This window comes from Coenobita brevimanus, chromosome 98 (assembly GCF_032717465.1).
Source record: "Coenobita brevimanus isolate Jiangsu-jjx chromosome 98, ASM3271746v2, whole genome shotgun sequence".
NCBI classification, from domain to species: domain Eukaryota; kingdom Metazoa; phylum Arthropoda; class Malacostraca; order Decapoda; family Coenobitidae; genus Coenobita; species Coenobita brevimanus.
The window spans coordinates 4,651,426-4,675,305 of NC_137051.1; the positions used below are offsets into that span (position 1 = coordinate 4,651,426).

The 23,880-nt window shown below is 43.8% G+C and overlaps 2 protein-coding genes across 13 annotated transcripts in view; one reads left to right on the forward strand and one right to left on the reverse strand.

Annotated features, from left to right (window-relative positions):
• Positions 1–23,880, reverse strand: part of LOC145414167 (organic solute transporter subunit alpha-like) — an 82,472-nt gene that overhangs the window by 28,856 nt on the left and 29,736 nt on the right. The window lies entirely within an intron of this gene.
• On the forward strand, positions 5,122–17,890 carry LOC145414184 (SET domain-containing protein SmydA-8-like). Of its 12 annotated transcripts, none has more exons than XM_080283757.1 (5): positions 5,122–5,178; positions 6,968–7,077; positions 11,113–11,297; positions 12,148–13,295; positions 16,390–17,890. In XM_080283757.1, the coding sequence occupies exons 3-5, from the start codon at positions 11,128–11,130 to the stop codon at positions 16,647–16,649; spliced, it is 1,578 nt and encodes a 525-aa protein (XP_080139883.1). In that variant the 5' UTR covers positions 5,122–5,178; positions 6,968–7,077; positions 11,113–11,127; the 3' UTR covers positions 16,650–17,890. The 12 variants fall into 12 exon arrangements, with proteins under 12 accessions (XP_080139883.1, XP_080139874.1, XP_080139886.1 ...); XM_080283748.1 differs by having other exon boundaries at positions 11,116–11,297; XM_080283751.1 differs by having other exon boundaries at positions 5,170–5,224; positions 11,116–11,297.

The following is a 23,880-nucleotide window of genomic DNA, read 5'->3' on the forward strand; positions in this document are numbered from 1 at the left end:
CCGACGTGGAGCCACACATTTTTTCCAGCAACAGCAACAACAACAGAAAGGATGGGCACGTCGGGATCCAAGAAAGCATAAATTTTCTGAAACCTAAAATGAGCTGAAGCACAGATCTTCTACAATAATACTATAATGAGAGGAAAGAACTGCAACAATAATACCAGCACGAGAGAAACCACGCCTTTTCACCACCACCACCACCACCAACAACAACATCAAAGGAAGAACACATTTCTAAAAAGAATCTCTGCATTAAAAGGAATCATAAATTTCCTCCCACAGCACCAGAAACAACAGCGCCAGCATGACAGGCAGCACACGCGCCCCTCACACACACCTGGCTGTCGGAGGCGCAGGCATGTAAAACGAAGAAAAAAAAAAGGCTACACTTACCCCCTCAAGATGGTGACAAAACCAACGCCTCACTATCACCACCTTTCCCCATTTCTCTCTCTCTCTCTCTCTCTCTCTCTGGCTACTGGCGTCGCTGGTAAAAATGCTACACATCCTCTCAAGACGGGGCCACACAAATCCCTCACCATCACCACCTTCGTCTGCATTCCCCTCGGCACTGGTGGCTGTGTAGCGCGTCTTAATTTATTTTGCATATAACCCTTTACTAGTTTTTTGTATGTCCTTTACGTCTTTTCAATATCGAAGTGGATCATATAAAAAACAATGAAAACTATATAAACGCGCGGCACTTTTATATCGACGTGGAGTGAATAAATAACGCATAGTAATACAGGGGGTCATTATACAACACTCCTCTTCCACTGCGTCTGGGAATCTGTTGTGGCTCAGTCTACCCTGCGTCATCATTTCATTTTCTACTCTCACTGCCTCACCCAAGCCCACACCAGCAGCCTGAGCCGTCCTCGCAACACAAGACACCATCAGACGAGTTTTTTCACGAGCCACCCTGCCTATCAGCGTACCAGATACCAGAATAAATCGAAAAAGAAAAGGTGCTAGGGAGTCTTCTTAGCCAATAGGCCCTCCTCTCCTCAGCACCCCGCCATAAAGAAGGCCAATTTTAGACGCACGAATATTTACCAGCGAGAGCCAAGACCTATATATAGACTAAATTATTTCTTGTTGACGTCCCTCTCCAGCGGGAAATAAATTGCTGGGGATCGCTGGGTCCTTGGGGAATGAGCGGGCGATTCATTTTGGGATGTGGGCGAAGTATTGTGGGAAGCGATTGATTGGGATAGGGAAAAATAGTGGATTTTTGGATGGATGGCGTAAAGCATCGTTCAGGTTATTTGGATTTTTTGTTGGTGTTTAGTTAAGATTTCTAAACACGCTCACCTTTGAATTCCTCAGCCTTTCCCCACCCAGCCTAACAGCTGTATACATCCTCCTGCACACACACACACACACACACACACACACACACACACATACACACACACACACAGAGACCTTGTTTTACTCTCTTCCATACCTGTCTCCACCCGCAAACAAACCTTTCTACGCCTTAAACCATCCCACCTACGCCCACACCCACTGAAACCCACCCACAATAACAAACCCTAACCTACTTCCTTCCCCACCCACCTACACTTACTCACACACTTGTTTACACCTAACGCCCTCCCACCCACAACCACCCACTCACACACATTTTCCCAGTTAAACCTTGACCTACTCTCTTTCCCTCCCCCCACATTTACACCGCCCACACACCTGTATCTACACCTTCGGCATTCCACTCTCCTACACCCACATCTACTAACGCATACACTTACACATAATCCTACATAATAAACTGATCACATTTAAGTTATTCTCTTTCCCACCCACCTATATCCAAACCCCATACTCACTAACGGTACACCTATGTCTCTCCCTCTCACCCACCTACAGCCTCTTTTTCCACCCTTAAACCCACCTACGTCCACCTCTTCCCCACCTACACCCACTTCTTCCCCACCTACACTTCCGCCAACATCCAGCCAACCACCATCACCATTTACATACCTTCCAAATATTAACTTATTTCCTTTACCCTAATTCTGTCCCCGTCCCTTAAACTGCACCCGCTCACTTACTCCCATATGCACTCCCCCCCCCCTCCTCTCTCTCTCTCTCTCACGGAAGCCACAACAGAGGACAAAGGGAGACTAAGAATGGATAAATAAATATATAATGTGACAGGATGATTCATATTATCTGCACTTTATTGAGAGAGAGAGAGGGAGAGAGAAGGGGGTCAGGACAGTAGAGTTTGCTGTTATACTAAATTATACTATAGCATAACAGTATGCAATTGTAGGAGTATAAGGAGGGAGGAAGGAAGGAAGGGCGAGAGTGATAATACAACAAACGCGGCACTCTTCTCTCTTCTGTCATGCTGGTAATTTCAATGTCGGACCAAGGACGAATCCATCCCCTCCACTAAAGGCAAAGACTAAATTTCATGCAACAGGCCAGAAATAAGTCATAACTCGGGAACCGGTGGCCCGACTGGACTGGAAATTGTTTAATTCTTCAAGTTAGAAGATTTTTAACGGTACCTTGCTCTAACAAAAATTGCGCCACGTTGCACCGTTTTTGCTGTGTTACGGTAACAAACAAACATACAGGAACTGGATCATTACAGTATAGATGAGAGCGTGGGTAAAACACAAACACACACACACACACACATTTATCCTTGGTAAGACCTGAAACCAACCCCATACCCACGTGTTCCCTGCCCCTCCTCGTAACCGGTGCAAATGGGGGCCTGGTTACAGCTCACATTTTTTTTAATACAGAAATATCTATCTATCTATCTATCTGTTTATCTATCTATCTACATATATAAAGGAAGGGTAGTTGCAGAAGTCAATCCCTTTCATAATAGATTCTTCTTTTTTTACGTAATCAATATTGAAAAATGGCGGCAAAAATAAAAAAGGTGGTGATGAGAATGATGAGAATGAAAATCCCACCAGAAAATTTAAATACGAGTGGAATAAATAAAGGATATGCACTAGCAACATAGGAGACAAAACAGATTAAAAAAAAAATAAAATGAAAACAAGAGAGAACGGCCAAACTAAATTAGGAGAAGCATACAGGTAAAGAAAATTTTAAAAAGGTGAAGAGGAACAAGACGTACACTAAACTCCAAGATAAAATGAAAAAAATAAAATAAAAAAACACAAACATAAATGGAAAACAGAAAAAGCGTAAACTAAATCAGAGAAGGAAAAATCACAAAAATGCGGGGGGGGGAAACAAGAATTCGGACGAGGGGGAAAGAGAGAAACGGGTAAGTGGTAGAGGCTAGGAGGAATGTGAGAGGGAATGTGTGGAATGCAAGGGTGGACACACGTAGGGCGAGGATGCCACGAGACAGACAGACAGGCAGGCTAGACTGGGTGAGAGAGAGAGAGAGAGAGAGAGAGAGAGAGAGAGAGAGGGGACGAAGTAACAGGAGAGGGCACGGGGAAGAGCGAGAAGGAGGAGAGGAGGGAGGGAGAGGAGGGAGGAAGATGGTGGAATAGGAGGGACGAAAGGGAGGAGAGGATGGGGAAGGAGGAGGAGGCAGAAGATGAGGGAGAGGAGAAGGAGGAGGATGGGAGAGGGTTATCTAAAGGTGGGAGGAATTTGACAGGAAGACTGAAGATTTAATGGCAGGTTGAAGGAGGGAGGGGGGAGGGAAGTAAGGGAAGGAGGAAAGATGAAGGGGAGGGGAAGTGGTGAGGGGAGGGGGGATGAGGGGAATGTGGGTGTGAGGGATAGAGGGAGGGGACGGGGGAATGATAAGGGTAAGAAGGAGGGAGGGGAAGGAGGAGAAGGGGAAGGGGTAGGAGGAAGGGTAGGTATGAAATCTGATTAATTAAGTCGTGGGTGGAGAGGAGTGGGAGGGAAGGGGGAGGGGGAGGGGAAGGAAGAAGAAGGGGGATGAAGGGGGGAGGACAGGGGGTAAGGAGAAGGGGTAGGGGAGATGACAGGTGTGTTAAGATAGGGTGGGGAGGGAACGAGGAGGAGGGGAGACAGATGGAGAGGAAGAGGTCTTGGAGGAGAGAGAGAGAGAGAGAGAGAGAGAGGAACTAGGGAACAAGGAGAGACGGAGAACAGGGGAAAAAGAGAGGGAAGAGGAGGAAACGAGAGGGGAGAGGGGAATAAAGAGGGAGGGGATAGAGGGAAAAGGGAAGAGGGAGCATGGGAAAGAGAACTAGGGAGGAGAGGGAGATGGGGAGAGAGAATTTGAATTTGATACATTTATTGAGATACACAATACTGTACATATAAAAATAGTAGTTGTACAATATCTCAAAAGGAAGATGATACTTAGGTAGTCATCTTCCCGAGCCTATTAATGTATTATATTAGATTACAATATACTGTACGTGTGATTGGTCAATAATTTTAAAGTGGACTAATTAGTAATCTTATATACAGTAATACATGTATTAAACTGTACAATGAGTATAAAGAGTGCTGTTGTATGTAGTTACATGGAATTTGTTTGAGCATACTGATATATACCATATGTATATACATATTCACGTACACAAGATCGGTGAATGGAATAGGAAACAGAGGTCACAAACAGTAATACATTTGTACACACATAAAACTTATACATAGTGATCTACATATACATCCAGGGGAGAGAGAGGGAGAGGGATGCACTGAGGGGGAGGGGGAGAGGGAGAATTGGGGAAGGAGGAGGGGAGAGGGAGAGGCACAAATTAGGCAGACGTGAGAGGGTACAGGTAAAGGTGAATTGGACGAAGAGGGAAGGGGAGGGGAGGGAAGGGGAGAGGAAGGAGAGGGGAAGGAGAGAGGGTAGAGTGGAAGAGGAGGGGACAACTAGGGGAAAGGAGGGTGGAACGGAGGGAGATGAGGGGAAGAGGGTGACAGGAGGGGAAGAGAGAGGGTTCAGCAGGGGGGAGGGGAGAGTAAGGAGAGGGGAAAAACGGGGGGAAAAGAGTGAGACCCTGAGGGAGGTGAGGGGAAAAGGGAAGCGAGGGGGTGATGGGGGTGAGAGGGGACTAAGGAGACGGTGATGGGGATGAGGGGTGAGAGGGGGAGGGGCTAGGAAAGGGGTAGGGGGGTCGAGGGGAGAGTAGAACCACGCCCCTCACACCAACCTCTACACTAGCCTAGCCTCACCTCACGTCAGCTCAGTTCAGGCTTCAGCTGCCCACCGACACCACCAGCCGAAGAGTGGTGTGTCCCCGTGGTGGTGGGGGTGGTAGTGGTGGAGGGGGTTAGGGTAGTGGTTGTGATGGATGTGGTCAGAGAAGTGGGGATTATTGGTAGTGGTGATGGCAGTGTTAGTGGGAAGAATTGTAGTGATAGAGAAAAAAAGGAATGTACTCCTCCTTTTTTTCTTTCGTTCTTTTCCTCTCTCTCTCTCTCTTTTTTTTTACAATCATAACTTATACTTACCGCTGAATGTAGGAAGATAAAAAAAACTATGAATCAGCTGTGGTATCATCATCCCAGCCAGTCTTAAGTAACAGATTTCGTGTTTGACGTAATTTTAAGTGAAGTTCAGCCCGTACTGTAACTTAAAAAAAAAAAAAAGACTAACCAGACCCGTGATGTAGATGGGAATAAGAGTGGTGGTGACAGAAGTGGTGATCCAAGGGTGGTGGTGACAGAAGTGGTGATCCAAGGGTGGTGGTGACAGAAGTGGTGATCCAAGGGTGGTGGTGACAGAAGTGGTGATCCAAGGGTGGTGGTGACAGAAGTGGTGATCCAAGGGTGGTGATAACAGCTGCGATAAAGGTGGTGATGGAAGTGATGATACGGGTGGCGGTGACAAGCAGTGATAAGGGTGACAGAAGTGGTGATGTGAGGGTAGTGGATGTAGTGGTCATGGTGCGAAAAGTGATGAGGGTAGTGGTAGTCGTGGCTGTGTGGGAGAAGTTGTAGTGGTCAGAGTAGTGCCTGACGCAGTATCACAAATAAAATAATTCAAAATCCAGATAAAATTATGCTTTAAAAATCCTACTTAATCATTCACCTTTAACACAGATAAACAGTACAATATTATCTTTTAAGTATTTCTTCCAACACGAATTAAACGCAGTAAAATAAAAACATAACAAAATAACATCTATATCTACCTAAAATACACAAATAAAAACCAAACTTACTAATATTTTATCTATATATCTATCTATCCTGTCAGCTGAGAGAAATCCAAAGCGTGAAGAGGGAAAGAATCTCATCCATTATATTGTCTTATGCTATGTTTATACTTCCGTACAGATTACATTATTCTTATTATTATTTATTTATTTATTCGTTAGCACCGGTCGATTTTATTCTGCTGGGAGAAAAACTTGCAGGTGGAAAGTTAAATATTATCTAGATTAACCCTTTCTCTGCTATGCATTTCTATTTATTTCTCTATTTTAATACTTTCATCGGGGCCAAAAGAGGAAAAATAAAACAAACGAAGTCTCAGTTGGAACACGTAACTTCCCATAGCAAAGTGAACTCCCTAAACACTATTCTTACATCGAGGTTACTCTGATCACCAACACACTGCCAACACTCACACTAACACAGCAACACACACACACACACACACACACATTATGCAAGCAACGCCTACGCTATATACAAACAGAGACCAAAGCATACACACACACACACACACACACACAGAGGGAAAACACACACGTCCATCCACAAACACATGGAGATTCGTGTGACAAAAAACGACCCAGTGGCGCAGTGACTAATACACAGTCATTAGGTGCGTTAGTTGAGTGAGTTGTTACGACTTCCCTCCTCCTCCCTCCCACCAAAAGATAAATATACTAAACACTGCATAAAATAACAAATTGGTATATAAAAATGTAAGGAAAGTCAGTGAGAACAGATGCATGTGATTTCAACTTCGTGGCAGATGTATGAATGTAAGAAACTGCGAAAAGTGTGATTTCTCCCCCTCATCATAGCAATTAGACCTGTTTTAATCACTTTATATATCACTCAACAGAAAAGAAAACAGTGAAAGACGTGTAACGGAACATAAAAGCAGAAAAAACAGAGTGCATATCAGCAAGTGTAAAAAGAACCTGCCAGAGAAGTGAAGACCCCGGCAAAGCAGTAAGTGAATGTGCTACTTTATGTTTTAGTTTCGGTGACATTAATATCCTCAGCAACGACATAAAATCCATCACTAAATCAAATAACTGATCAAACATCTCGTCTACTGCCTTTTTTTTTAAAGAGTTTAATATTACGACTGACAAACGCTACAAAGACAGAAAACTGATTACAGGACAGTGATAAGCTTATTATTTAGGTTACTTTCTTTCCACGAATTCATATACCCTCTGCAACAATTTTATATATATACCTTAATTCTATTCAGAGGTGACGTAATATCATGTTTCACAGCTTAACAGGGAGTGGTTGTGCTTCAGACTTCAAACATCAGTCTAACCTAATCTCTTCCACCCTGCCCTGTCATAATTAACCCAACCCGTTCAGTCCGACGGACTGGAGAAGCTACTATAACTACTGTACCCTACACATTCCAGTCCCATCAAAACCTAAACAACCCTAACCTAATTTTACCTACCTTACCCTAACTGAACCATTTCATCCAATCGTATCCCAGTCTGACATAACATTGTATTGTCCATTATCCTTATTATAAATGCCAGCTCTGAGCCATCCTTAGCTAGTAACATCCTTTACTTTCTGCTTCCAAATCCTACGCCGATAATCTGGGATACTTCGAGCAATCAGGTAGATTTTGACGTGAGATTTATAGTAAAGTGAACGACATCCACTCTTCGTAATATGCAGTGTCCATACGGTACATGATATGGCCCACTTCGTATTTTAATATTCCTATCTCGTGCCCGATACCGCGTCCATCGAGGAATGGCTTCCATAAAATGACCTCTACGTATTTCTGTCTGTACCTGAATGCTTATTAACGACACTTACTCCCACCAATCACCAGCCTCGCCTAGTTCTTGGTCTGCCTTTTCTTCCAACCACTCCACTTTCGCTTCCTCCTAGTCAAACACTCACTCCATTCACTCCACGTGGCCGCCTCGCCTTTAAATATTTCTGATCATGATTCAGAAATATTAAAGGGGCAAACTGAACATATTCCTCGTGCTTTACCCATTAACAACCCAAAAGCCATCGTATGCAAAGGCTCAGATATTTTACATTATGCTGCCTACACCTCGCACATCACCTACAAGGATACCCAGACCAACTGAAGCACAAAATCTTACTTGCTTTGACTGCGCAAAAGTACAAATCAGTCTCAACTACTCAGGTGCCTGTACAGGTTATTGGCAATACAGGTCATAAGAAGGATGTAAAAAAACAATAAATAAATAAAAAAGCTATTAACGTTTTTATACATCCTAAATCCTTCACTTTTACCTCAAGACGCCTTTATCACAGAGTCTATCCACGATGGTTGGAACACATTTGCCTTCACCTGCCACCTCCATCACTACTCGCCTTCACTCTCGCCTGCCAATCTACGCCGCCTGCCTTCACATATCATCCCATTTTATCCTTCCACCTCTCTGCTCTTCCTTTCCTCCGTCTCTCATTAATCTCGCCTCTACAAACTTATTAACCTATCACTTTATCCATTACAGATGTCAAATTCAACTCAGACCTGTCAGTCACTGGACAGTTTTATTTTATTTTATTTTATTTTTTTTCGTTCCGCCGACTTTTATTTTTGCCTTCTGACGATTTCCTTCAGCTTAAACAAGATCTCTGGCACTGAAAGGGTTAATGAAGGCATCTTTCATTTTTACAGATTTAAAAATAGTCCTTTCCTAATCAATAAACTCGTCCTAATCTAATTTTAGTTATGTCCGTTCTAACTACACTATCAAATCGCTTCCCTACTATGTACCGCCACATCGTAACCAAACTAAAACATGCTTCGATGTGTTTTTTGCTCCTTACTGAAGCAGCTAATTTTCAGGCAAAACCCGATGTCCATTCCTAACCAATTAAGTCGCGTCCTTTCTAGTCAACTTAACACACATACTTCCTTAGTTAAATTCAAGGTCCTTACTAAAATGATGCCCCCTTTCTAGTTCCCCCTCTTTCGTCCTTAATCCAACTCGAATTCTGTTTCCAAGCAAAATCACGTCTATTCCTACCCAATAAAGTCACGTCTTTTCCTAACTACAGAGTATGTAATTTCGTAGTTAAAATCACGTCCCTTCCTGACTAAAGAGCACGTAATTTCGCAGTTAAAATCACGTCCCTTCCTACATACAGAGCACGTAATTTCGCAGTTAAAATCACGTCCCTTCCTAAACAGACAGTAGGTAATTTCGTAGTTAAAATCACGTCCCTGCCTAACTAACGAGTAGGTAATTTCGAAGCTCAAATCACGTCCCTATAATGCCCTCTTTTAATCCCCCCTTTTCTCGTCCCTAACCCAGTTTTAATCCCAGTTCTCAGCATCCCCAGGTAAACTAATAATCTGGAAGGACAGGTGGTGGTTGGGGGGATTTAACGAGAGGGGGGGGTGGATGATTAACGACATGGGTGGGGGAGAAAGCAGATGGTAACGTTTAATGTCTGCTAGTAACTCGTTTGATATTCGTCTCCTTCCAAGGCTAAGTTAAACATTTTTTTTTTTCCACCTTTTATTTATTTTATTTTTTTTTATAGTTTTGATGGTTGTTTTTTCATGTTTTACTTTTTTTGGTAACGTCACTATTTCTTGCTCTCTCTCTCTCTCTCTCTCTCTCTCTCTCTCTCCCTGTCTCTCTCTCTCAAAACTATGGTGTCAACATTTTTTTTTATTTTTTTTCTCAAAACTATGGTGTCAACATTTTTTTTTTTTTTTTGTGCATATAATTCCATCGCCACCCCCACCTCCCTCCCTCACATCCTCTCTCTGTTAACTATTTCCATTTTTCATTTTCCCCCATCATACTTCCCTCCCTACCTCCTCTCCCTTCAGTCCCTGTCAGAGCAGCTGGAGAAACACCTGTGATAAACTTACAGTCTATGTTTGGATAAATACGTCCATTTAAGAGGACACCAACAACTCGACCTTTCACATTCCTACAGTTACCCTCTAAGTTTGTTTCGCGCAGTAGTTTTCTATGATGGGAGTGTCAGATTTTTTTTTTTCTTTTTAACCCATCTTTCTTGATATTGCGGTTTACTTATAATTGCTGGCGCTTTTCCGACTGAGCTTTCCTTTCTCGGCGGTGTCCCTGAATTCTGCTACGTCAGTGAGCAAGAAAGATCTCATAATTATACTGGCGAAAATCGGCTGTAGATGTGTGTGTACGTGTGTGTGCTAAACGTACACACACACACACACACACACACACACACACACACAACCACCTGGACGAATGAGAATAAAGCGAAGGAAAATAATTTGGAGAGAAAGGTGCGAAAGGGGAACTGGGTGCTAAAAATCCCTAACGTCAACAAACCTAGCCAGCGAGCCATCCAGGTGACAGGCCCAGAGACTGTTTGCTTGTTTCTACCTAACTGTTTGATTTGTCTGCTTGATTGTTTACCCTTTCAGTCCCACGGATAATTTGCTATTCAATATTCTTGCTACTCTTACACGATTTTATATGGCTTAGGAAAAGTCACCAAGTTGTATCAGTAATGAAAATAAGGGGAAAATCTTAAAACTTACTATATACAACATCTCCAGTTAGAAAAGGCTCAATCTGGGTAGAGTCGAGGATCAAGAATGAATAACTAAATAAACAAATACGCCCAACAGTACAGTTTCCCTTTTCTTTTTCCTTTTGTTTTCGTTTTTTTTTTTTTTTTACCGTAAATTCACCCTTGCAGAGAAAGTGAAACGAGAGAGGGCCAAAAAAAAAGATCAGATCAATTGAAGATGCATGGATACACTGCTTGTGTTTTTTGCAAGTCCATAAAATAAATTTCTCAGAGTTTGGTATCCATAATTTTGTGCTGTGCTATACACCCTCTCCATTCCCGCATATTCAGAAAGAGAGAGAGAGAGAGAGAGAGAGACCAATCACGTTTTAGTAGTACGGTAAGATCCATAAACAGGGTGAAGGGAACTTATAAAGAAAAATATGAACGTGGGAAAACTATCAATTTTCTTCACCAACCTCACCTGCTTCTCTTCCTCAGCAGATCCGCATCAGCATGGGCGGAGGTGGAGGTCCCTGCGGCGTGTGTGAATGTGTGGCTCACTTGCGGTGCAGCGGGTGCGGCATGGTGCACTACTGCGGAAAGGAACACCAGAGACAGCACTGGCCGCAGCACCGTCAGGAGTGTCTGCCGTTCAAAGTGATCTCGTCCCCCGTCGCTGGCAGGTTACACACTCATTGTATTATTGGTGTTATTGGTGATCTTGCATTGGTGTTCCTGTATTGGTGCTCTTGTACTGGTGTCCTTGTACTGGTGCTCATGGTGGTGTGTTCAAGTTTATGGGTGGGATTCACTGACAACCTACGATCGGCTTCTAGTTTTGCAGTAAGGACAAAGATAAGGAGGATGCAGCATCTCCCCAGAGTCTCTCTCTCTCTCTCTCTCTCTCTGGAAAAACATAATCCTAGCTACGTGAGGGGTATGGCTCCAGGTCTGTTACTGAATCTCAGCCCCGGACAACAGATAAATTCTAAAATCTCAGGAGGCAAGGAATTCATGTTCTGGAGAAAGTTGGAGACAGCCCTTAAAAATGAAAAAAATGTAACTCGTGTCTTCTTACCCTTCATTTTTGCTTGTGACATCCCTGTTGTGACTAATATTTCTTTGTTTGTTGGGTGAAAAATGTAAACAGTGCTTTCACTTTACTAATATTTTTATTGTGACCATTATAACTTATAATTATATAAAAGTCTTATGCTTACCCACACCACTGTGACGTAATAACGTTATTCCTTAAAAAAAAAAAAATGAAGTTTCATGTTGCTAGACATCGGTCTAATGAAAACGTAAGTAAGTACTTTCGCCCCACTGCTTTGATACAGTCCATTGGAAGACTTTAGCTTTGTGACAGTTCATATACTATACGCAGTTAGCAGCGACAAGATGTTAAGGCCTGGACAGATCCTGCATGTTTCCGTTGAAACACAACTCAGCTTCCCACAACAGCATGTGTCAATGCCCTTGTGGCACTGGAGGTGTACTGGTGTGTCAGTGAAGTGGCTGTATTCTCGGCAGGTACCTGGTGTCGTCACGGCGGCTGCAAGCGGGTCAGGTGGTGCTGCAGGACACCCCGCTGGTGGTGGGTCCCCTGGCGGAGTCACCCCTACTGTGTCTGGGCTGTCATGACGACATCCCCGGCCCGGAGATCCCGCGCTGTCCGTCATGCTGGTGGCCACTGTGCTCCACCGAGTGTGCCTCCTCACCTTTACACCAGGGCGAGTGTTCCATCCTCGCAACAGACACCAAACACATAGCAGCACCTAACGCATTTGGTGAGACACCTCGCTATGACATCATCCTAATGCTGCGCTGCCTGCTGCTGAGAGACCAAAACCCAGCGGCATGGAAGGAGCTACTGGCTATGTCCCACCACGCTGAGCAGCGGGTGGCAAACCAGGAACCTCTCCAGGTGACCACAGTACAGTACATCCTGGACGTGTTGAAACTCAACTATCCTCCTGCACAAGTTAACCTGGTCAAAGGTGCAATCTCTACCAATGGTCTTGAAGTTCGCACTGCATATAATACGAAACTGAGAGCACTGTACCCACGGGTGAGGTTAATGAACCACTCATGCCTGCCTAACGTACATCTGTCCTTCACTACTGACAATGTCATTCAAGCACGGACAACTGCGAGTGTAGAGCCTGGGGAGGCGCTGTGCATCTGCTACACCAACACAACTCAGCCACTGTGGGAGCGCCAAAACATTCTCACCACCACCTATTACTTTGCCTGTGAGTGCCAGCGCTGCAGTGACCCAACCGAGGTTGGCACGCATTTCTCGTCGCCAAGGTGCCCGGAGTGCAGTAGCAGCTACCTGGAGCCGAGGCGGTGGCTGGACGAGATCGTCTGGATATGCCCCACCTGCAACATGGAGGTGAGCGACGCCAAGGTGCGGGAGGGAGTGCAGGAGTGGACAGGGCGGCTACATATGGATGACCTGTTTGGTGGCAACTCGTACAAGCAGGCTGCGTCCATGCTGACGCAAGTGGAAGAGGAGTTTCATCCGACTCATTACATGTGGATGAAGGTGGCACAGATGACTCTCTACAAGTTGCGGAACGACCAATCCTACAAAGCCCTAAAGCTGAAGAGGCAACTGTGGCAGCGTCTGACAGCGCTCTACACCACGCTGGAGCCCGGCCTAAACAAACGCCGAGGTGAGGCAGCCACGCCACGCCCAGCCACTCCCGCTAACACAATCCTCCTGCCCGCATCCTGGCACACATGACCGAGGCGAAGGTCAACACTGCCTCGTTAGGTCGCCAGGACGGTACAGTCTCCAGGATCCCTTAGGGTCACCAGGGCCCCATTGTGTCAGTTTAAGGTCAGTGTCTGAGGATAGCCAGTGTAGGTGTGGTAGGTGATAGCAAGGAGTCTTCACGTGGCAGACGAGTGAAGCTCAACCACCACGTGCAGACAGGGACGGTCCACGTCTGGCAAGTAGCTTATCGTCCGGGGTCTACGTTCTTGTCAGCTTGGGAAGCTTTCTAACACCTTGACCTTGGTGATTTATTCCGCCCACTGCACCTTCCTTTATGCTCTTGTTTGTTATTTATATCTTCTTTATACATAAAAAGTTGCATCAGTAACTTACAAGATGCTATTAACATATCATAATCAAAAATAAAGGGATGATGAAGAGGTGGTAGGGAGAATCCTAAGTTGACGAGAATAAAACCCCTGCTCTCACAACACACACAAGGGAAGCGCCCAACTATGGCGTGTGCAGCTTCGTAACGCTACGCCAACAATTAGTCTTTTCACTTCCAATTATTATTAACATATCTTACACAATGCTGTATTCTCTGCAGGCCTACAGTACTCGATGCTTCCCTTACTGCCACTCTTCTTACCTGTCATACTTGCAAACAGCTTATCTAGCCAACAATGATACCAAATGAGAGTAGACACTTAGTACAGGAACATCCATATATCCAAGCTTTAACTGTGGCTTCTGGTCGGCTTCTAGTGTGGGCAACACCAGGAGAGAACTGGATGAGTTGACTGTTGTGGCGTGAGTAAGGAATGAGGGGTGCTCTCCTCGTCTCACCACGCACGGGGGAGAGCACACCGACACTATCATCATTCTAGGACTCAGCAGTGGTTTGTTGTGGTGATCCTTGGTCCTACAAAATTCAAATAATTGATCGAAACTAATCTAACCATCCCTGCACTTAACTGTGGTATATTAAGTAATAATTTTAAAAGAAAAAAAATAATTCTTGGAAGAATCTTAAACCTGAGCAGACGACTCTCTAAAAATATTTCATATACCGGTAATCACTGTTGCATACTGATGGTGAAGGGTAGAGTTACAGAAGAAAGTTAGGTTTATATATTTACGAGCGTCTGGTATTACAGCCAAAATCGCCAATAATCCGCACCTCCACCATACTTCCATCCACAACACGATGTCCAGTGGAAAAAAATAAAAAATAAAACGCGACTCACGATTCATGACGCAATTCCCACGTGGCAAATGCAACAACCCTGGTATTTTTGTATGCATACAGATTACATGTTATTATATTGCACTTGTGGAGCATTAACTTATAATTCATTACAACTGGAGTGAGACAGGGAGTACTTGTAAAGAGTTCATAGGTCAAAAAGGAAACTAAGTTGGAGACTGTGGCTAACTACCCTCATTTAATGTTCAAATATAATCGTTAGTTCTACACGTAATTTTCTTTTGCATTAACAATATAACGCTCATTTTCTAAAGAAACAGCTGCTGGTATGTTCAGAGGTCAACAACATTTTATCATTTAGAACACTACGTAGAATGTTAACGTAAATGTGGTCATGGCAAATGGGATGTTAGTACCTCGACCCATAAAAAAATGCTTCTTCTTTATCTCTGCCCATCGTAATGCATACTCGTCTACGTCAACTATTGAATTCCATTGTTTAAACCACTGATGCTTGTATGTGATTGTGTAACCAGTATCTATTGTACATGTTCTGTGCACATGGCTAATTATGTGCACGTGTACATTGCACTAGTACATGCACACTGCCAAGTCACATCGCCAACGAAAGTCATGGTTATATAACGTGAAATGTGTATGTATACAGTATATACATGTACTCTTATAATTCTACACACGCATACCGCATAGGCTATTTCACCAGTACATAGGGAGTGCCACAGCATATCACCAGGACACCCCCAAAACACCACCACCACGACAGCCACTATCCTCGGTTCATCACTGCCATTAGGACTCACTTGTACACTCGCCATCAAGAGTTCCTCCCTGCTCACGACACCGTTGTTCAGAAATGTTTTGAGCACTGTTTGTTCACTGCCTGAGGAAAGGTGGGGGGGATCATTCATCTGAGTTCATTTAGTACGATCGGAACTCTGACGCTTGTGCAATGAGGTATAAAAAGCTTGTGTAGCCTGGTGGTCAAGTGGAGTTTTCTTTCTAGCTTATTGGTTACGTGGTGGAATGAGATCCTGCAGTGCCCGGCTTCTATTCCTTACATCTCTCACGGACTTGGACTAAGTTCGTGTTTTGTTTGGGTTATTGCAACTGGAAGTGGACGTGAGTAGGGAAGAACTATTGACCGTGACTGTACTTAGTTATTTGTGCAGCTGATATACACTAATATTCTCATCAACAATCTCCTGACATACATCATATTCAGAGGTTATCGGTGACAACAATGGTTTGATGTTAATTCTTCAGCCACTTCGTACGACAATATAACGTGTTCTTGTAACAATCAGACGATATTAAATGGTTTTCAGGAAAGCCCTTTCGTCCAGGTTCATCTGGACGTGAAATCGGTGGACCTAAGTGGAAGGTTTTATCACACTCCTTTGTACCCGCTTTACATAAGATAGCACCTCTTCTGTAAAGCCCATGCCACCATCATAATTTTTTTTTTTTTTTTTTTTTTTTTTACGAGAAACCACTCATAGTGAAGGGATCAACTTTAACAATTTTCATATGAAGGGATCAATTTTAACAATTTTCATATGATGACATCATTAAAATTCATTTGTACTGCGGGAAAACTATTTTAGCTAAGGGGAGACATTTCGAATTATTACTGGACATTAAATAAAATAACAACTAGGCCTATATGAAACAATCTGTTACTGATTTTGGCTTTTACTTAACTTTTCTTGTTTATTCCCCCCCCCCTCTCTCTCTTAAAACACTTCCCTTCCTCTCTTAAAATCTCTCCCTTCTCCCTATATTCTTTCCTTCTCCTACCCCCTCCTGTTCCCTCCCCCAGCCATGTCCCTCCTAGAGATGGGTGCGGCGATGCTTAATGAGGCCAAGAAAGAGTACGAGGAGGGCAGCGTTTACCTCCCCGTCTTCATCCAAAACGTCCATCCCATCCTGCCCATCCTGAAGGAGTCTGCAGAGATCTTCAGCTTGGAGCCCGAGGGAAGCCCCATGAAAGGAATGGATAGGAGGGCGAACCTGAAGCGCGTGGAGACGGAGGCGTTCCTGAAGAGTATAAGCCCGGAAGAGGAGACGCGTTCGGAGTGATGGAGACAGTTCTGGTGTGGGAGCTGGCGTATTTTGTATGTTAAACTTCAGACAAATTTATCGAGGTTCTTTTTAGACTCAGTTCCAATGACAAAGTAAGTTTTAAATACTTATTCTGAAACTCTCATGTTCCATATACCTGTACAGGATATTTCATGGACTCAACATCCACGTTCATAACAGATTCCAAAATTTCGGCATATACGTATACCGGGTATTCTGAAATTTCCAGTTCGATTTATTTGTTAGAGTTCATATCTATGAAGGATTCTAAATACCTAGTTATATTCAGACCTAATTTTGATAGCGGTCTCTGGATTGGCTATTTTTCTATATTTTTTTCTGAGTTCAGTTTTCATGTTAGACTCAATATTTCAGTGTCAAATTCAGAGCCGTTTTGTTGTTGTTGTTGATGGTCTCTGAATTTCGTGGCTGAACTCCGTTTGTTTTGTTATTTTGTGTGTGTGTGTTAAACTCTAGGTTCTTATGTGTAAGATTTAATTTTCCTTTTAACTTTCGAATCTCAGCTTCTATTATGCATCCATGATTTAAAGGTTGGACTCTACACCTACTAATGAGTGATGGATGTTGTGGTCAGTGAAAAACAAAACAATATGAATGTCTGTAGTACAGGTGATCTCTTGAAAATTACAGTATTCTTGGCGTGATCTCTTCTGAACGCACTATGTTTATTTTTAAGTCCATGTCATAAGAATATAGTACGTTTGTAGTTTGGTTTAAACCGTACTACGTCTTTTTAGGTTCTTAACAAATGACACAGCTGTATCATCCTGTATCTCGAGTGGGGTTAATAAGCCATGATTCAAATCCAAATGGCTGCCGCAATTTTCCCTCACGCAAAGCAAGGCCAGGGACGTAGGGTGGCCTTCTAAGGCTTAAGTAATCTGGAGTAAGTTAGAATAAGTTAGTCTGGCCTCTGACCCTACCACAGCGCCCCAAAGGGATAAGAAGGGATTGGCTGTCTCCGTTTTCTACTATTCTGTGTTACCGTTCTCTACTATTTGTTTGCTGTTTTTTAGGCTTACGGGGGTGACATTCATAAACTTGTTGATCCTTTCTCGTTTCTGTTATACTCTGCTACAGATTATTATTATTATTATTATTATGCTGTGGCTAAGCTGTGTAAATCTATAAACCTGATTACTATTTACAATGATTAGATTAAGGATTTATACGCTTATTACTGTACTAAATTAATTCTAATAAACATGTAAAAATAATGTGACACGATTTTTCTTAAATATATCTAACACTATAAAACTATGAGAGAGAGAGAGAGAGGGGGGGGGGGTCCGTGTTACGTTCGCTGCTGAGGTAAGAAAGTAAGAGTGAGAGGGCTGGGGGGAAGTGTAGGAAGGGACGATAGCTGGTGTGAGGAGGAGGAAGAGGAGAAGAGGAAGAGTGAGCGAGAAAGGGTGAAAGGAAAGGGGGAGAAGTGAGAAGGAGGGAGTGGGCAGAAGGGAAGGAAAATGAGAGGGGATGGAATGGGAAAAGAGGAGAGTGAGGGAGGGTGGGAAGGGGAGGTGGGAGAAGAGGAGGAATGACAAGGGGAAGGGAGAAGAGGGTGAGGGACTGAAACAGGCTGGAGGAAGCAGAAGAAAGGGAGGGGGTATGGGGAGCGAGGAGTGGATAAGGAAAAGAGACACAAGAGAGAGAGTGATTGGGAGAAAATGACGAAAACGAAATGAAGGAAGAAAATGGGAGGAGGAAGAAAGAGAATAGGGTGGAGGTGGGCGAAGAGGAGGGGGGAATAGCAGGCGGAGGGGTGGTAGGAGGAGGGAAAAAACGGGGTGGGGGGGGAGTAAGAATAGGTGACAATGTGAGAAAGTAAGTTACACAGTTGATAAATGGTGTGAGAATGAAAGTGACAAGAAGGGGAACAGGTGTAAGAGTTCAAGAATGTATGAGATATGAGACCGAACGAGTGTGAGAGTGAGTGAGTGAGTGAGAGAGTGAGTGAGAGATGTATGAATGAATGCTGTGCAAATGCGATGAGAAAACTGCGAAACTTGAGTGCATGGAACCAAGTACGTTCTACATATCAGACTGTCTATCTATCTATCTGTCTATTTATCACGCAGTGTGTGTGTGTGTGTGTGTGTGTGTGTGTGTGTGTGTGTGTGTGTGTGTGTGTGTGTGTGTGTGTGTGTGTGTGTGTGTGTGTGTGTGTGTGTGTGTGTAATGGTACCGGTATGTGTGTGGGAGCGAGTGCGTGCGGTATACATGCCTGGCAGTCCCCCAACCCCCTGTAAATAACACAATAACGCTGGCACCACAAGAGGGGCCCCCAAAAAACACAGCCAGTACTCCCAAAATGCCCCACCATCAATCACACCCCTTCACACGGCCACAACAAACAACACACTACCACACCAGGATTGCACACTACCACGACACACCTAACACACCACATTACCACACCACATCTAACAAATCAACCACACTACCACACCACACCTGCCACTCTTACCATACTAACACACCACACCTAACGCACTTAACACACTAATACACCACACCTAACATACCACACTACCACACTAACTCGGGAATGGTGCGCCTGAAGAAAGGACAGTAAAAGTGCTTGCAACAAAGGCAGGTCCACACAACAAGAGACATGATGGGAGGACCAAAATATATACTGACAGGTATTTGATATGAGAAGCTAGAGAAGGAAGGAGGGAGGGGAGAAAGAAGAAGGAATGAAAAACGAAGGACTGAAGAAAGGAAGAAGGATGGAATGAATGAATGTAGGTAGGCAGGTAGGTAGGTAGGTATAGGAAGGCAGGCTGGCAGGTATATAGATTGGTAGGTAAGCAGGGGAAAAGGAAAACAGAGAAGGGGAAAGTGATGACAGAAGGTAAACAAGCGATAATATGCTTGAAGGAAGGACAGTAAAGATGCTTGCAACAAAGACATCAATGCACATGATAGCGACTGAAATACAATGGTGTGCAATGCTGAGAGAACGCAGTAAGGAGGGGAGCCAGGGAGAGGGAGGGAGCGGGAGGAAGGAGAGGAAGGAAGAAAGAAAAGGGGTACTCATGAAGAAAGGACAGTCAAAGCGTTTGTAACAAAGTTCATAAGGCGCATGACAACAGACAGAAATATACTGGTGTTTAAGGGTAGCAGGATAGGAGGGAAGGAAGGGAGAGTGGGGAGGGACGAAATGAAGGTAGGAAGGAAGGAAAGAGGAAGCGGAGAGAGAGAGAGAGAGAGAGAGAGAGAAGAAGAAGGAAGGAAGGATATTTTGTGACTAATTGTAGCGAAAATGAAGCAGGCTATGAAAGTAGAATGTAATGAAGAAATGTAGAAAAAGAAAGACTAAGATATGAATGAAGGGAAGTATAAAGAAATTAAGGATGATTAAAAAAAAGGGAGGTAAGGGGAGAAGAGTGTAGAAATGGAAAACTTAACGATGGTATGTCCAAAGTAGAGGAAAAAGTAGGTACTCGTACAAAAGGAGCACAAAGGGAAGCAAACCACAACAGACCGGTTCGTTGTATCGAGCTGTCCGTTATAGAGCGGTAACTGGAAAAAAATAGTAAGAGACACGGACAGAAAAGGAGGAGGAAGAAGAAACAGAAGAAAGTAAGAATGGATATGAAAGAGAAGAGGAATGGTGAAAAATAAACTCTGCCTGATGAAATGGCGGTAAAAGTGCTTGCGAAAAAGATAGATTAAATATACTGGGATAAGAATGTGCTGAAAAGGTGGACGGGGACGAGAGGGAGAGCGTGGGGGGACAGGGAGGGTGGGAGGCAAGAATGGAGGAGAGCAACGGGGAAGAAATGCGTGAAGAGAAGACAGCAAAAAGGGAGGGAGGGAGTGCAGAGGGGAATGGTGGATAGGTAAGGAAGAGGAAAGAGGTAGGAAGGGAGGGAGGAGGCAAGAATAATGCAAGCAGGGGGAAAGGAGAGCGTAAAGACGAGATAGCAAAGAAAGGATGAAGAGATTAGAAAGGAAGGAAGGAAGGAAGCTGACACACAAGGAGGGCAACGAAATAAAGAGTAAGACGAGAAGCCAGTGTTTAAGTTTCAGATAATAAATTCGCAAAAAATATTCTAAAGCGTTTTCTCACCTTCTTTCTTTCTTTTTCTTTTTTTCTTTCTTTTTACGAGACTAAATATTTACTGAACAAAGGAAGAAATACACAGGAGAAGCGAGGCAACATGTGGGAAGGACAAGATGGAAGGAAGGAAAAATGAGATTGAGATGACACGGAAGGAAGATAAAAGAACTAGGACTGAGAGAAGGAAAAGAAAATGAAGAAAAGAAAAAAAAGAGGGCAGGAGTGGGAGAGGAAAAAACATGTGAGGAGGGAAAAAGTTTACATGAACGAGAAAAAGTGCGTATGAGGCGCACAAACATCAGAGGGAGGAGGTAATTTATGAGATGGAAAGAGAAGGGAAGAGGAAGGAGGGAGGGAAATATGGCGAACTGGAGGAAAGAGGAGAGTTTGGTAAGAAAGGAGGATGGTGAGAAAATAAGGAGGAAAAAACAGAGATGAAAAAAGGAAGAGAAAGAGGGACGAAGAGGATGAGGGAGGGAGAGAAGTTAACAGAAGTCTATGCGAGGGAGGGAGGGAGGGAGAGGGTGAAGCGAGAAAAGAAGGGAGTGAAAGAAAGTAAGGAGGAAGGGGGAAAGAAAATGGAGAAAGAGGGAGAGATAGCACGGAAGGAGCGAGGGGTAAAGAAACGAGGGAAGGGGGGGTGAGGAGAGGGAGAGGCGACGAGAGGGAGAGAGCTATAGAAAAAAGGAGAGAAAGAGGGAGGAAGTGGAAGGAGAGGGAGAAAAGCAAGTGGGAAAGAGAAGGAGTGAACGGCGGGACACAAAGAAGAGATGGGGGAGAGGGCGGGGTGAAATATGGGGGGGGAGGGAGGAATAAAGGAGAGAAGTTAGAGTGGGTGGGAGGGGAGGGAGAGAACAAGAAGCTACTGGAGGAAGGGAGGAGAAGTAGGAGGGGGAGGCAGGAGGGGAACTGCGGTAGTAAAAGGCGCGTGGAGGAGGAAGAGAGAGAGAGAGGCAGTCATAGTTCAGCTTTTGAAGAGAACACAGCCTGCCCTCACTCCATCTCTCTCACTTGTCGATTAATTTTACTCTCACTCCTGTGCTCTGACTCACACTTTTAACGTACTTACACACTGACTCACTTGTATTCATTCTTACTCATTTGCATTCACTTATATCATTTTCATTCTCTCTTTCTCTCCCTCCCTCTCTCTCTCTCTCTCTCTTTGACCCATCAGCTGACCCAGCACACTGTAAAGGTAAGTGACTGTAGCACAATGAGAGAGAGAGAGAGAGAGAGAGAGAGAGAGAGAGAGAGAGAGAGAGTGAGTAGGAAAAGCAAGCAGCAAGCACATACAGCACAAACAACCAAGTCCTCAGGTAGAAGGAATTTATAAACACGCAAAACCATATTGGCATCTCAAAGCGTCACAATAAACTGAGTGATGTGCAGTGGTGATGAGCGAGGGATGAGGTGCTGGTACGGCGAGCGAACACCGGGCCAAAAGGACGCGAGATCAACTACGAGATAATGTGGATGACGGTGTTAGTAGAAAGTGTAGCAGTAGTCGGTGTGTGTGAGTGAAAAGTAAAACTGTGTGTGTGTGTGTGTGTCTGTGTGTGTGTGTGTGTGTGTGTGTGTGTGTGTGTGTGTGTGTGTGTGTGTGTGTGTGTGTGTGTGTGTGTGTGTGTGAGAGAGAGAGAGAGAGAGAGAGAGAGTGGTATGTGAACGAGGGTAGGTGTGACAGTGACAGGAAGGGCAAGTGTGTGTGTGACAGGAGTAAGCCCGGGGTTGACAGAATATGAATGAAAAACGCCAAGGGTACAAACTTAGACATAAACACAGTGAATCACACTACAAAAAGCGCACACACACACACACACACACACACACACACACACACACACACACACACACACACACACAAGAACTAGGAACAGAAACACAATAAGTCAGATTATACAACTAAAACATAAACAAACACGGTGATTCAAAAAGTAAAAAAGTGATAAAAACAAACACAGTAAGTCGGCTTCCAAACACAGTCACTGAGTACAAACAAATACGGTGACTTAAATGAACATAAACAAATACACTGACTTAGAAAGTATACAAGGAGCTCCGTATATAGCGCTATACTAGAAATTCGCCTGATGGTATCTTTTGGTGTTGTGGGGGCGGCTCAGTACGCTGGTGAGGGCGTGGCAGTGGGAGTGGGAACTGAATAAATGATGCACGATAGGCACTGATAACAATCCTGTATTTATAAACACTTATAGGCAGTATAAGAAAGCACAGTGACGCATGGTATAAAGACGGTAATTCGGAAAATAAACAGTTACTCAGTACATCAAAATAAAAACTGTATTCTTAAAGGTTTATGCTGTGACTGAAATAGGTAGACGAAGAAAGAATATGAAGTGGAAAAGGTTGACTCAGAAAATGAGGTAGTTTACGGCGACAGACCAAGAAGGGAATGGTTACTTAGCAGGGACCAAGATGGGAGTCGTTACTTAGCAGGGACAAATATTTGGAAGATTTTTGTCGAATGTATCAACTCTGTAATTAATAAACAGTAATATCATTATCAAAATTTCCATCATTTTCGTTGTCGTCCTCCTCCTCCTTACCATCATCATCATCATCATCATTAGCATCATCATCATCATTACCATCATGATCATCATCATCATCATCAATCCAATCCTGTTTCCCAACAAGGAGCTCTGGGTGAATTACGATCCAGAAAGAAAAAAAAAGTACAAAAGTAAAATACTCAAGCACAAAGCTTTGTCAAATACGCATCAGAGTGAGTAAAAAGTAGCCTAAATAATAAACAAATAAATATAAATAAACAATAAACGTTCAAAATAAGCACTGGAAATAATAATGCTGCAAACAACCACACACAAGGAAGCATCATCTCACTAAGCCGTACCAATCGAACCCACCTTTGCGACCTTGGAACCTTTCACTACGATGAAGTATTTCCTAATTTATTCTTGCCATCGCCAGACGATTTTATTCAGCTCAAGAGACACTTTTTAAAACAGGAGCATCAGATACGACCTTTATCAAACCCTTCCCTACAAGACAATTCCTCTCAGCTGAGCCAAATCATCTGCTCCGTTGCCAGAACCACAGAAAAATAGGAGGCATCGTACTGAGTAGCTATTTCAATTATCACTTTCCTTGCTA